General features: G+C 47.7%; 1 protein-coding gene across 1 annotated transcript in view; it reads right to left on the bottom strand.

Annotated features, from left to right (window-relative positions):
- The window catches only part of EFCAB8 (EF-hand calcium binding domain 8), a 42,814-nt gene that overhangs the window by 20,345 nt on the left and 9,660 nt on the right, over positions 1-12,809 (bottom strand). The window contains exons 4-7 of the mRNA XM_048497953.1: positions 8,970-9,085; positions 6,396-6,499; positions 5,978-6,164; positions 4,743-4,848 (exon numbers count right to left, since the gene is read on the bottom strand). Coding sequence (XP_048353910.1) covers positions 4,743-4,848; positions 5,978-6,164; positions 6,396-6,499; positions 8,970-9,085 — 513 coding nt within the window. The remainder of the gene's footprint in view (positions 1-4,742; positions 4,849-5,977; positions 6,165-6,395; positions 6,500-8,969; positions 9,086-12,809) is intronic.

Genomic DNA, 12,809 nt, shown 5'->3' with positions numbered 1-12,809 from the left:
TAATTTCCAGCTGGTATCTTTCTGTCCATAATTTAAACTCATTCTAGCAAGTCCTATCGTCTACTGCCAACAGAAACAACGACTTCTCCTCTAATTGACTGCCTGTCAAATACTTAATACTTTCAAATACTTAATTTTGTTTTTAGAATACTTAAGGATACTTTCCTTAAACAAGGAACTTGACCATATTTCTAAAACATGTTTTTAAAACAGCCCGACAGGGAGAATTATCCCGTTTTCTACCTTCGCTAACCAGCCACATAGGAAACAACAGGATTTTATGATTTTTGGACCTAATGGAATTTCTAACGGAAAAGCAGACCCAATTAGTAACCCCCTCTCGGCACTCACAAATAATTAGTGACCCACTCTCAGGAACTGGTGGGAACCTGCTGGATCCCACCTCTGATACAGCCTCTGGTACTACTGGAGGGACCCTTTCCCTTGTGTCTGCCTTATCTTTATCTTATCTGGGGCTTCGCCTGGCCTCCTGTTCTTAATAACTGAACGAGTGACCAAACTTAACCAACTCGTGTTTGTCTGTAGCTAAGCATCAGCCAGAAGATGGTGCCATCATTTTAACTAGGAACCAAAGCGTTCAGCAAAGCTGGAGTATATTCAAAATATTTTATTACGCTGTACTCAGAAGAGTCATATTAAAAACATTTACAACCATTCAAAATTGTGGAAATTCAATGGAAATATAAATCCAGGAGTTGCATCATCAGTAATATGGAAAAAAAACACAATAATAGCACATAAAGGCCATTTCCACATGGCAAAATTATACCTGTGTACCACTGGGTTTTTTTAACCTGGGTCTATTTTATCCCGGGGTGCCTGTTTTTTGAAGGAATCCAGTGAAGACCAGGAGGAAATACTCCCGCTTGTTTTGCATGAGCCCGGGACTTTTGTATTTACTTCAGAAACATATCTGAGCATGCCTGGTGTCCCACGTTCTGATTGGCTGTTATATTTGAGTAGCAGCTGCCAGCATCTCAGAGAATGCCCTGTGTCCCGCGTTCTAATTGGCTGTTGTTTTGGGATGGCAGCTTGAATGAACGTCAGGAGGAAAGATCAGGGGGCTGAGCAGGAAAAATAAACCGATCCTGCTCCCAATTGGTTTCCGCACAGTAGCAAGCTGCAGTAGGTTCCCCCTGGGGTTTTTCTTAAGAACCTCCAATTTGGTGGTTTTTTAATACACTGGGATGAAGGAAATATCATGGGGCAAACCTGCTTTAGGACTGGGAACTGTGCAGAATTATTGGCTGCACAGGGATATTTTCTTGCTCAACCCAGGATATTTTGATCGTGCGGGGATCAACTTTCACAGTGTGTGTGTGTATGTCAGTGCTGAGTCAAATTCCTTAGTGGTGAATGTTTTTAATATAATTCATGTGAGTACAGTATAATAAAAAAGTTCTCTATATACTTAAGATTTTAATATTCTCTCAGTTTTTTTCAACCCTTTGGTTCCTATGTTATTTTATAAGGTTGGGTTTGTGTTTCCCTTTGTGAGTTTCAAGCCATCATTTTAACTAACAGCTGTAAACAAGACAGTTGTAAACAGCTCAGGTTTTTTTTTTCAAACAACGTGGCTCTTTATTGCTCGTTTCTTCTTCCCAGAATGCAAGTGATAGAATCAAATGTCAGGACCATGCCTGTCAGTATCTTGATGTCTTGCTGTGTGTGATTTGCAATTGTCTTCCTGTTTCCCTCTTCCCTTCCTAGCAATCTCCTGGTGCCAGCCCATCTTCAAAGAGGTGTGAAAGGTTCCCAGGTTCTTTGTAGCTTTGTAGTAGAAACTGTAGTGGACATTTGGTGTGGGGTGAAACGGGGGGGGGGATTAAAGGATATAAGTCCTGGATCTGAGCTCTCTAGCTCAGATCCTGCTTTACATTGTTACTCTTCGTATCACCTGCAGTGGCGTTCCTACCTAGGGACATGGGGTACCCTTTGTCCCCGGGCGCCCCCCATTTGGTCACGCAGTCAACATTTCAGGGTCGCCAGGTTTTACATTTGAAAGCCATCGTTCCGGAAATTGCAGGGGGCGCATGTTTAAGGAAGGAAGCGGCACCAAAATTTCAGTACCAACGGAGACTCGCCCGATGATGCCCAAATTTTGTGGAGGTTTGGTTCAGGGGAAGCAAAGTTAGTGGACTCCTTGCAGTGCTAAAAGCCTCATCCCCATTGTTTTCAATGGGAGCTAACCTTAGATGTGGAATACCCGGTCGAGGGACAATAACTTCAGTCCTCCCGAACATAACTTCACTGCAGTGTTAATCACAAGAATTCGTTAACAGGATGATACCCCTGAAATTTTGGGGGGTCACTAGCTGTGTAACAGAAGACTTCTTTGCAGGCAACCCCAAGCAAATGGCTCAAGATTCTTTGTTTTGCAGTGACTTTGGCTACACAGCCACTGGGTAACTTCTGAGTGTGCAGGCAGGCTGCACATTTTAAAGGATAGAGTGCACCAGACTTTCAGGGTGGCTCCAGGAGGGCATCCCACTAATTGTATCCAGGGCTCGGAGACTTCGGCGCTTGGGGTTCAATTTTATGGGCCCCCCCAAGGTTTATTTTGTTTCCTTTCTGTTCTAAAATAGCGAGCTTCAGGGCTGAGTTCTCCCAGAATCCTCTCAACTCCCCCCCCCACTCTAGCTGCTTTCACCAAGCTTTGATGTTATTACTCCATGTCTCTACAGAGCCACCTTGAAAGTCCCATGCCTCCTATCTTCAAAAATGTGCAGCCAGCTTTTATACACTCAGAAAATTCCCCCAGGAATTTGCCTGTTGGTACTTCAGTTAGTGTCCTGTGGTAGGAAAAATTACTTTCTCACCCATAGGACTCTTCAATGGGGCTATCTGTTATGCCCAGATGGCTCTGGTGGTAGAGGCTTCTAAAGCAGGAGGCACCAGTGGTAGGGATGTTGCTCTGAGTGGGGGTAGATTTCCTGTAGGGCTGCTGGTGTGAGTCTCCTGAAAGGAACCAGCCAATTCGGATAAGATGGAGGAAAATGCTGTGGGCACCGAGTTGAAGGCAGAAAACTCTGATGCCCACAGTGATTCCGCCATCTAGGCAAACTTTAGAAAAGTTGGCTGGTTCCTTCTGGTAGGAGATCTTCACACCAGCAGCCCTACAGGAAATAAGTGCCCCTACTTCAGAGAAAACTACACTACTACAGTGGCTCCTGTTGAAATCCTTCTACCAGAGAGCCAGCTGGGCACAACAGAAAGTCCCCGATTGAAGTCTCCGGTGGGAAAAATAATTTTTCCCACCTAGAACATGCACATCATGCAGGGCTTGATGGCTGTGATTCTGGGGAATTTCTGGAGTGTGTAAGCAGTGATCTACATTTTTGAAGAGGCATGCCTGGTGACTTTCACAGGCCCCAAGAGGCCTTTGAGTAATAAAGTATCCAAGCTTCAGGTGAGCTTTGCTTTTGGGGGTGGGTGGGGCTGAGAAGTTCTGAGAGAACTCACCCAGCAGGCTTCCATGTGCAGTGGAGTGGGAAACAAAAATAAGCCTTTGGGGGCCCGCATAAAACTGGTTGGACAGGAAGCAGTCTCTAAGCCTGGATGCAATTAGGATGTCTCTCCGCCACCTTGAAAGTCTGGCGCCTCTATCTTCAAAAATAAAAGCCTGCCCTGTAGGAAATTCTTCAAATAGCCGCAGTGGAGCAAAAAGTCACTGCAAAACAAAGAATCTTGGGCAAATTTTTAAAGTGCCTGGAAGGGATGTATTTTATACAAATAGTGAGAATAAAATTTCAGGGTATCATCCACACCTTATTCATATGATGCCCAAGTTTGGTGAAGTTAAAATCAGGAGGACTAAAGTTATTGTCCCTCAAATGGGTGTACTGCATCTTAGGTTAGCTCCCATTGAAAACAGTTTGATGGGGCGCACTTTGGGGGTCCATAACTTTGCCTCGAACTACAAACATCACCAAATTCCCAAGGTGGTAATTATCTGAATAGTCCTCTGGATGGTACCCTGAAATCATGGTGCAGCTTAGCTTTAAATGCGCCTCCCCGCAGGCCTAAAACATTAAAATAACCCCAAATGCCCAAAATTGGTCATGGTGGGGGAGGGTCTTCCATACGCCAGGCTGGCTGGGGAAGCCAAACTCAGGTTTTGTCCCCGGGCGCCAGTTTGCCTAGGTACGCCCCTGATCACCTGGAATAAACTGCTTTTGGACTTTCCTACGGTCTCTGTTATTTCCACATGTGAGAGTCTGACATCAAATACCTACTGAAATCGTCGGAGACTTTGAACTTGCCAATGCCCAGCATCAAATGGAGGCCTACAAAATTTCCCCTTTCTCCTCCTTTAAAAAAATATTTTTGTAGTTTCTGCCACCTGATGAAGGGTTTTGAAGACCTTGAACGTGTGCACAATGCTTTTCACCATTTGTGTTGGCCTCAATCAAAAGTACTGCATTGATTTTGTTTTCATCATTGAACAACTCTCAAATTACCGAAGGCTTTCACAGCTGGAGTCAACTGACTGTCGTGGGTTTTCTGGGCTGTGTGACCATGGTCTGGTAGTTATTGCTCCTGTGTCTCTACATTGTGCCATGGGGAGAAACACATCTTCTTGTGACATGCCTCTGAAGATGTAAGTCACAGAGGCGGACAAAAAATTAGGAGCAAGAACTACCAGACCATGGCCCCACTTCTCAGCCAGCCCTTTGCCAGCCCTGGCAAGAAGAGAAATGCGCAACTGCTCTCAGTCTCACCAATATTTTGCTCAGTAGATGCAACTGCCATCAAGTTGATATTTGGCAGGCACACCATGTCCATCACCCACAATTTCACACCGGGGCGCAGCTTCCTCTGGTCCAGCTAGAGACAGAGAGAGACAGAGAGAGACAGAGAGAGAAAACACATCTACCTAAAGGTGTATCTATTTCACAGGGTTAGGCTCATTCCGCACATGCAGAATAATGCACTTTCAAACTGCTTTCAGTGCTCTTTGAAGCTGTGCAGAATGGCAAAATCCACTTGCAAACAGTTGTGAAAGTGGTTTGAAAACGCATTATTTTGCATGTGCGGAAGAGGTCTTAGACTGGTCCAAAGCCTCTTCAAGAGGATGCTGGGTGCGGTCACACTTGGAGGGGGTCTAAGGATACTTATCAGGGAGTTTCCCACTCCTTTGTCTCACTGGGACAGCCAAGTTGGTAAAGTTTTTTCAGCAGGCGCAAAAAGGCTGGGGACGGCTGGCCCATCTCCACACAGGGAGCAAAACTCTCCTCTCTTTGAGAATGCAAAGGGAGCATATTTTGCCTCTGTGGATAAACAGAAGCTTCCTGTGTAGGACAAAGCTTAACTTGGAGTCTCTCGGGCCTCCTGGGATGGATCCTGGCCTTGCAGCAGCCATTTTGAGATGGGGAGGGGGAGGGAGATGGAGAGGGGGAGGGGAGGGGAGGGGGAGGAGGAATAAGGAGGGGGAGGGGAGGAGGAAGAGGAGGAGGAGTTTGGAGTTATACCCCATCTTTCTCTCCTGTAAAAAGACTCAAGGTGGTTTACAAGCTCCTTTTCCCTTCCTCTCCCCGCAGCAGATGCCTTGTAAATAGGCGGGGCTGAAAGAGTTCTGAGAGAACTGTGACTAGTTCCAGGTCACCAGCAGGAATGTAGGAGTGCGGAAACACATCTGGTTCACCAGATAAGCCTCCGCCGCTCGGGTGGAGGAGTGGGGAATCAAACCCGGTTCTCCAGATTAGAATCCACCTGCTCTTAACCACTACACCATGCTGCCTGGGATTTAATTTTATTAGAGAGGCAATAGAGGTCAGTTTCCCTTGAGAAAATGGCCACAGTGGATAGTGGACTCTATGGCACTATAACCCATTGAAGTCCCTCCCCTTTCCAAACGCTGCCCTCCTCAAGCTCCACCCCCAAAATCTCTAGGTATTTCCCAACCCCAGAGCTGCCAACTCTACCCCACCCCCCAGCCCTGACCCAGCTGACCTACATTAACTGTCCGAAGCAGCTTGAAGGAGTCACTCCAGACCTGCAGGATCCCGTCCCTGCTCACGGTGAGGAAGCGCCCGGAGGCGGACTGACTGCTGCCAATGCTGGTGTTCTCGCCTTTCTTGGATTTCATCCCCCGGCTCTGACTGGGGAAAAACTGGATCTTGATGATCTCTTCAGAGTGGGACCTGCAGCGACAAAGCAGGAGGCGATTTCCTATGGGTGCCCGTTGAACTTCTTTCAGCCCAAATCTACTTTTTCTCCCTTATTTGGACTGACCACAAGAATTTAGAAGCTCTACAAACCCCCACAAACTAACAGCCAGACAGTTGGGATATTTCCAGAGCAAATATTTCCCAGGGAAAAAGAATTTCTTGGCAGATGCATTATCCCACCTTCCGCAACATGAAGACACTTACACTGGGACAGGCTTCATGGTTGTCACAAGTCCTGGGAGCTCCTTGGTTTTCTGCATAATGTCCTTCCCCCGGTATTCACACAGCATGTAATTTAGATACTCTTCCTGCAAACAATGCAACAGGGAAGCAAGCTCAGTTGCACATTTCCACCAAGGAAGGCATCGCTCCTTGGCCATTTCCTCATGTTTTAAAAAAAAGCAGAGGCAAAATGGTTTTGTAAGCTTCGGGTGTTTTTGAGCGCGCAGTCACGCTCCCCACTGCAGGTAGTCGCACGGGGTTTCGTAAAAGACGCTGTTCCGAACAGGAACAGAAAAGACGCGCGCTGAGGGGTCGCAAGGACGGCAGAATCGGGGAGGCTGCATTGTCACCGCTCCGGTAGTGGGGAGTGCAGCTGGAACCCGCGTTACTTGGAGCGAGTAGCGCGCAACAAAAGGTGAGTGGGGAAACGGCCATTGTCTCAGGGAGAGTCAATTACATTCAAAACAATTATCCGCCACCTTTCTACCTTGCAGAACTGAAGGCAGCTTACAGGATGAATAAAACAATGATTATAAACAGCACATAAAAGACCAGTTTTTAAAAAAAATTCAGTTACGATCGCCAATAAGTAAAAATTAAATCAATCCTAAATAAAACCATCTTCTCAAAGAGTGAAAGTGAGGAGGCCAGGTGCAACTCCATGGGAAGAGATTTCCATAATTGTGGGGCTGCCCTCTCTTGGGCCCTTGAATTGGTGGGACAGTCGGGGTGCCTCTCGCTGCAATCTTAAGTCCCATGCAGAAACATATGGGAGAAGACGCAGGGCTTTAAAGGACAAAACCAGCCCCTTGAATTGGGCTTGGGAGTGGATCGAAACCAATGTGGTCGCCATAGTATTGGGGTCACACAATCCTAGTCGCTGGCCCCAACATTCTGGCCCAGCTGCAGATTCTGAATGTTCGTCAACTTTCCCAGCACACGAAAAAGGAGATGACTTGTGAAAAGGAAGGAAGCCCATGTATTTGGCTCCTCTGCGAGTAGAGCTACACATTCTGCTAAAACCATTTCCCCAGCAATGACTGACAGAGTATCATATCCTTTATAACCAGTGCTGTGTGTCAGATTCTCCAAGGGCGTTTTCCCACTTGCCTTCTGCCCCGCTACCTGGCGGCTTGAAATAGCTTGTGAGTCTCCCCAGCACTCCCCACTCAGCAGCGTCGTTCTAAGCCGCTTCCAAATGGCGCCTTTGGATTCTGAATGCAGAGCGTGGGGTCATGGGGAAGCCCAGGCGTGCGCCAGAAATGACATGCACTGAGAGCAGCGAGGGGCATGCGGGGAGTCGTGGCAAGTGGGGAAACGCCCCAAGAGAGTTCCCAAAGAGCAGAACAAGCAACTAGACACTATTTCACATACAAATGTTAGTTTGGTCAGTTGAGGTGCAGCAGTTGAGAAAATTGTCTGCTTCCGCATTAGAGTATAGCATTATCATTCACATTTACGCGTTGACTTTGTCACAAGCATTGTTTTGTGCATGATTGAACATGGTACTCTGATACAAGAGCATTTTTGCCAAAATGTATTGTTACTTTCAGACTTTTAAACAGATAGGGGGAGCAGGGCTAGGTGGGCACTAGGACCCAGGTGGAATATTCTACAACAAAGAAGATCCGGCATGCTTTGATCTGTGGCGGAGGAATATACGGTCTACTAACACCTTTATGTGAAACAGAGTATAGAGTTGTCAATCTCGCAGTGGAGTTTGAAATCCCAGATCCCAGTCTTGAGGGGACTTATCAGGCCCATGAACCAGCTGAGGCAACCAGAGGTGTATTGGGAGAAAATGACACCTGTGGCAACACCTGCTCAAGTGCCCCCGCCTCCCCTGTCCCCTCCCCCATGCCTTACTTACCTCAACTGGTGGAGGAGGGCGGGGCAATCCTAGGCAGCCGGGCTGGGCTGGCCCTGGTGGGGCTGGGCTGGGCTGGGCCAAAGGAGGTCCAGTAGGCCCGCAGCAGGCTCCCAGCCTGGGCAGGGGCGCCTCTCCATGGGAGAAGTGTGGGATAATTTTGCACACACACCCCACATGATCGAATGGGTGGCACCTGGAGTCAACTGACCCCCCCCCCCATGCCCTCTGGCAGATATGCCCCTGAAGGCAACCTCCCTTTGCTCCCTGTTAAGATCAGAACAGGTGAAATATCTGCCACACATTGATTACACTAAGTGCAAATCAAACAGCTGCACAGAGCACCTTCTCCTTGTGGGAGGAGCCAAGATATAAAACAGTAAAATGAAAACAGGAATAAAAACCTGGAATTCAAATCCTTTAACTGACAGACGGCACTAATATTCAGGACGGTCAGCAACCTTCCCAGGGAAGCTGCTTCTGACAATCGCCCGGCCACCACAAAATTCTACCCCAGAAAATTAGGCAAGACCCTAAGTGAGGCCTCTCCAGGACTTCTTAGCAGCTCAGAGGTAATCAATACAGTCAAATATATGCAAAGGATTTCTTGCTAACTTGAGCTATGCAATACACGCTCCTAAACGCTAAGAAGGGGGAAGGGGACGTTAGAACAAGACAGGCAGAGTTACCCAGTCCACCGAACCATCACAGTTGGTGTCCACCTTCATGAAAATGACATCAATGTCTTCCTCAGGAATATTGCCCATCTTCTTCATCGCTTCTCTAAACTCGTCCATATCCAAGCCTGAAAGGAAAGTGGTGGTAAAGAACATAAGAACGTAAGAACGAGCCAGCTGGATCAGACCAGAGTCCATCTAGTCCAGCACTCTGCTACTCGCAGTGGCCCACCAGGTGCCTTTGGGAGCTCACACGCAGGAGGTGAAAGCAATGGCCTTCTGCTGCTGCTGCTCCCGAGCACCTGGTCTGCTAAGGCATTTGCAATCTGAGATAAAGGAGGATCAAGATTGGTAGCCATAGATCGACTTCTCATCCATAAATCTGTCCAAGCCCTTTTTAAAGCTAGTAAAGGCATATGACAGTAATAAAGGATTTGATTGATTTCATTGGCTGTAAGGGAGGGGCATGGCGTAGTGGTTAAGAGTGGCCGACTCTAATCTGGAGAACCAGGTTCGATTCCCCACTCCTCCACATGATCAGCGGACTCTTATCTGGTGAACTGGATTTGTTTCCCCGCTCCTACACATGAAGCCTGCTGAGTGACCTTGGGCCAGTCACAGTTCTCTCACAACACTCTCAGCCCCACCGACTTCGCAAGGTGTCTGTTAGGCTTGGTATCCCGAATCGCCAAAAATGGCCGAATTGCGGCCTATTCGGGCATATTCAGGCCTGAATACAGTATGCCCAAATTCAAGCCAATCCAAATACAAAGTATTTGGATACAAAGTATTCGGATACAAAGTTTTCGGATACAAAGTATTTGGATCGGCTTGTATATATTCAGTGGCATTCAAGGATCATTTAAACGATCCACATGCAGCCGCTTCCCCCCCTTCCACTGGCAAACGCCTGCATGCAGGAGTCTCTTTAAAGGATTTCTGCTCGCAGGCGCTTGTTGTGGGAAGGGGGAGGTGGAATCTTTAGTTTGCCATTTTCTGTCTTCAAGCATTCTTCAAACTACAGATTCCACCTCCGACACGCCTGTAAGTGGGACTTCTGCTTTCTGGTGCTTGCGGGGGGAAGGGGGAGCCGTCTAGTTTGCTGTTTGCTGTCTTTTAGCATTGTTTCAGGGGAGTGGAAAAACCCCTTGAAACAATGCTTAAAGACAGAAAACAGAAAACTAGACATGCCCCCCACCCCCAGGATTTTAAAGAAGAAGAAGAGTAGAAGAGTTTGGATTTTTATCCCCCCTTTCTCTCCTGCAGGAGACTCAAAGGGGCTGACAATCTCCTTGCCCTTCCCCCCTCACAACAAACACCCTGTGAGGTAGGTGGGGCTGAGAGAGCTCTGAGGAACTGTGACTAGCCCAAGGTCACCCAGCTGGCGTGCGTGGGAGTGCACAGGCTAATCTGAATTCCCCAGATAAGCCTCCACAGCTCAAGTGGCAGAGCTGGGAATCAAACCCAGTTCCTCCAGATTAGATACACGAGCTCTTAACCTCTTGCGCCACTGCTGCTCCAGTAGAAGTAGAAGAAGAGTTTGGAACCAGGTTTGGACCCCCTGAACCAACATCACCAGATTTGGGTGGTATCATCAGGATAGTCTTATGAGGATATCCTGAATGCACCCTTGACAGGCACCCCAAGGTAAGTATTGGGGGGATTGTCTGGGGGGTGGATTCTTTCGGGTTTTTCCTTTCTCTTCCTCACTACCTGTCAGGCCTGACAGGATATCATTGATATATTTGTTGCGGATAGCAGAGTAAAAAGGGCAATGAAGTGTGTAGTGTATTATGTCGTCACTCTGATTTAAACTACATCTGCATACATGTAGCTCTTTTGGTGTTTTAGCATATCTCCCCAGTAATTGTTCTGATTTAAACGTCTGATATCTCAGGGAAGTGAATGATTTCCTTAGGTTTGCTTCCTTGAGATTTGTGAGGATATTGTGCATAACATTTGTTCTTTTTTTTTGAAGCTAGGAGGGACCATATGGGGAAGTATTTCTGAATGGAAGCAAAGTTGTTTTGTCTCTTGTAGAGCATCTCTACTATAGAGCCAGTCACGAATTTTGCTAGCATCCCATCTATGAATAGTTTTCAGATCAGAAATTTCGTAAAGAGCTAATATGGGAGAAATTTGATCCTCCCCCCCTGTTTGTTCTCGTCATGTGTCTATAGCTCATATTTACTAATTGGTTGGACTTTAGCGTTGCCAAGGTTTTATAATACAAAAGTATTCTTAGATGGATTCTTGTTCTGATGGAGGGTAGCCCTACTTCCATTCAGAGCAGCGGGGCAGGGGTGGAGGGTGGCAGGGCCAAAATCTTTCTCAGAAAGATATTTTGAACCGTTTTACCCATAGTGTTTTAGATGCAACCCCCTCCCCCCATAAAAAAAGGTGCCAGACAACCTTACAGAATGGAGTTTGCATTGCAACAACAACGAGGCAGGATCACCTCAGCTCAGCTCAAACAGGGAAACTAAAAACCGCAGGGATAAAAAGAATGGTGTAAACTGAAAATCTCGCTGTGAAGGAGAATGGATGGCTTCTCAGCCACGGGGTAAGCAGTGCACGCATGAACTGCCAGATACAATGGAAAGGTGACACGGTGCCCAAGAACGGCAAATGCACAGAGTCATTTTTCTGACAGTAACCCCAGTGAAAGTCCCCGCTATGACCCCAGCAGTTTTTGCAGAAAGGCTCTCTGGTTGCGGAGTCTGCTTCCAGAGATTGCAGAGAGCCGCAGTCAGTCAGGACACTGCTTGACAGACCTCTTGATGCAAGCTTTCCCCATCTGAGAGAGAGAGTGAGTTTTGGATTTATATCCCCCCTTTCCCTCGTGCAGGAGACTCAAAGGGGCTGACAATCTCCTTGCCCTTCCCCTCTCACAACAAACACCCTGTGAGGTGGGTGGGGCTGAGAGAGCTCCGAGAAGCTGTGACTAGCCCAAGGTCACCCAGCTGGCGTGCGTGGGAGTGGACAGGCTAATCTGAATTCCCCAGATAAGCCTCCACAGCTCAGGCGGCAGAGCCGGGAATCAAACCCGGTTCCTCCAGATTAGATACACGAGCTCTTAACCTCCTACGCCACTGCTGCTCCTACGATGAGGCCGTTGTTTCTCACTCTGCACTACCCAGCAGATACCACTACACCAGCAGACTTTTTCCAGTGGTGGCGTGTACTTGTTAACACTTAGAACGCAACAAGCTCAGATGGACGCGGCACAGTACACCTTACCAAACATCAAGCTTCACTCATTCTTATCATCATCATTGCAATCCTTATGCTCTTCACTTGGCTGGCCAGACTGAGATACGACCCTTTTGATCACTCAGGTTGGCCACAGTCTTCTCCACTCCACCATCCTGACAGCTTCACCCTGGGTCCCCTCTTCACCCAGATTCACAATCCTTTCATAATTCTTTGCAGCAGTGGTGGGATCCACAAATTTTAGTAACAGGTTCCCATGGTGGTTGGATTCAAACTGTGGCGTAGCGCCAACGGGGCTGGGCGGGGCATGATGGGGGTGTGGCTGGGCATTCCAGGGGTGGGGCATTCCTGGGCGGGGCTGTGGCAAGGACACAGCTGCTGCACCGGTCCTTGGGCGGGAAACGAATGCACGCAGGCGCAGGCTGCCATGCACACCGGTGCTCCTCCTGCTAGACTGCTTCAAGTTCTGCACGTTACTGCTGAGAGGAGGGGCGTAACTAAGGCAAAAATCACGTGGCAAAATCACCCATTAGTAACCCCCTCTCGGCACACACAAATAATTAGTAACCTACTCTCGGGAACCTGTGAGAACCTGATGGATCCCACCTCTGCTTTGCAGGCCCCATGGTGGTGTCATTT

The sequence above is a fragment of the Sphaerodactylus townsendi genome, linkage group LG05, assembly GCF_021028975.2.
Source record: "Sphaerodactylus townsendi isolate TG3544 linkage group LG05, MPM_Stown_v2.3, whole genome shotgun sequence".
Classification (NCBI taxonomy): domain Eukaryota; kingdom Metazoa; phylum Chordata; class Lepidosauria; order Squamata; family Sphaerodactylidae; genus Sphaerodactylus; species Sphaerodactylus townsendi.
Note: the sequence above shows the minus strand (reverse complement) of the source record. Positions and strands in the feature narration are given on the sequence as shown.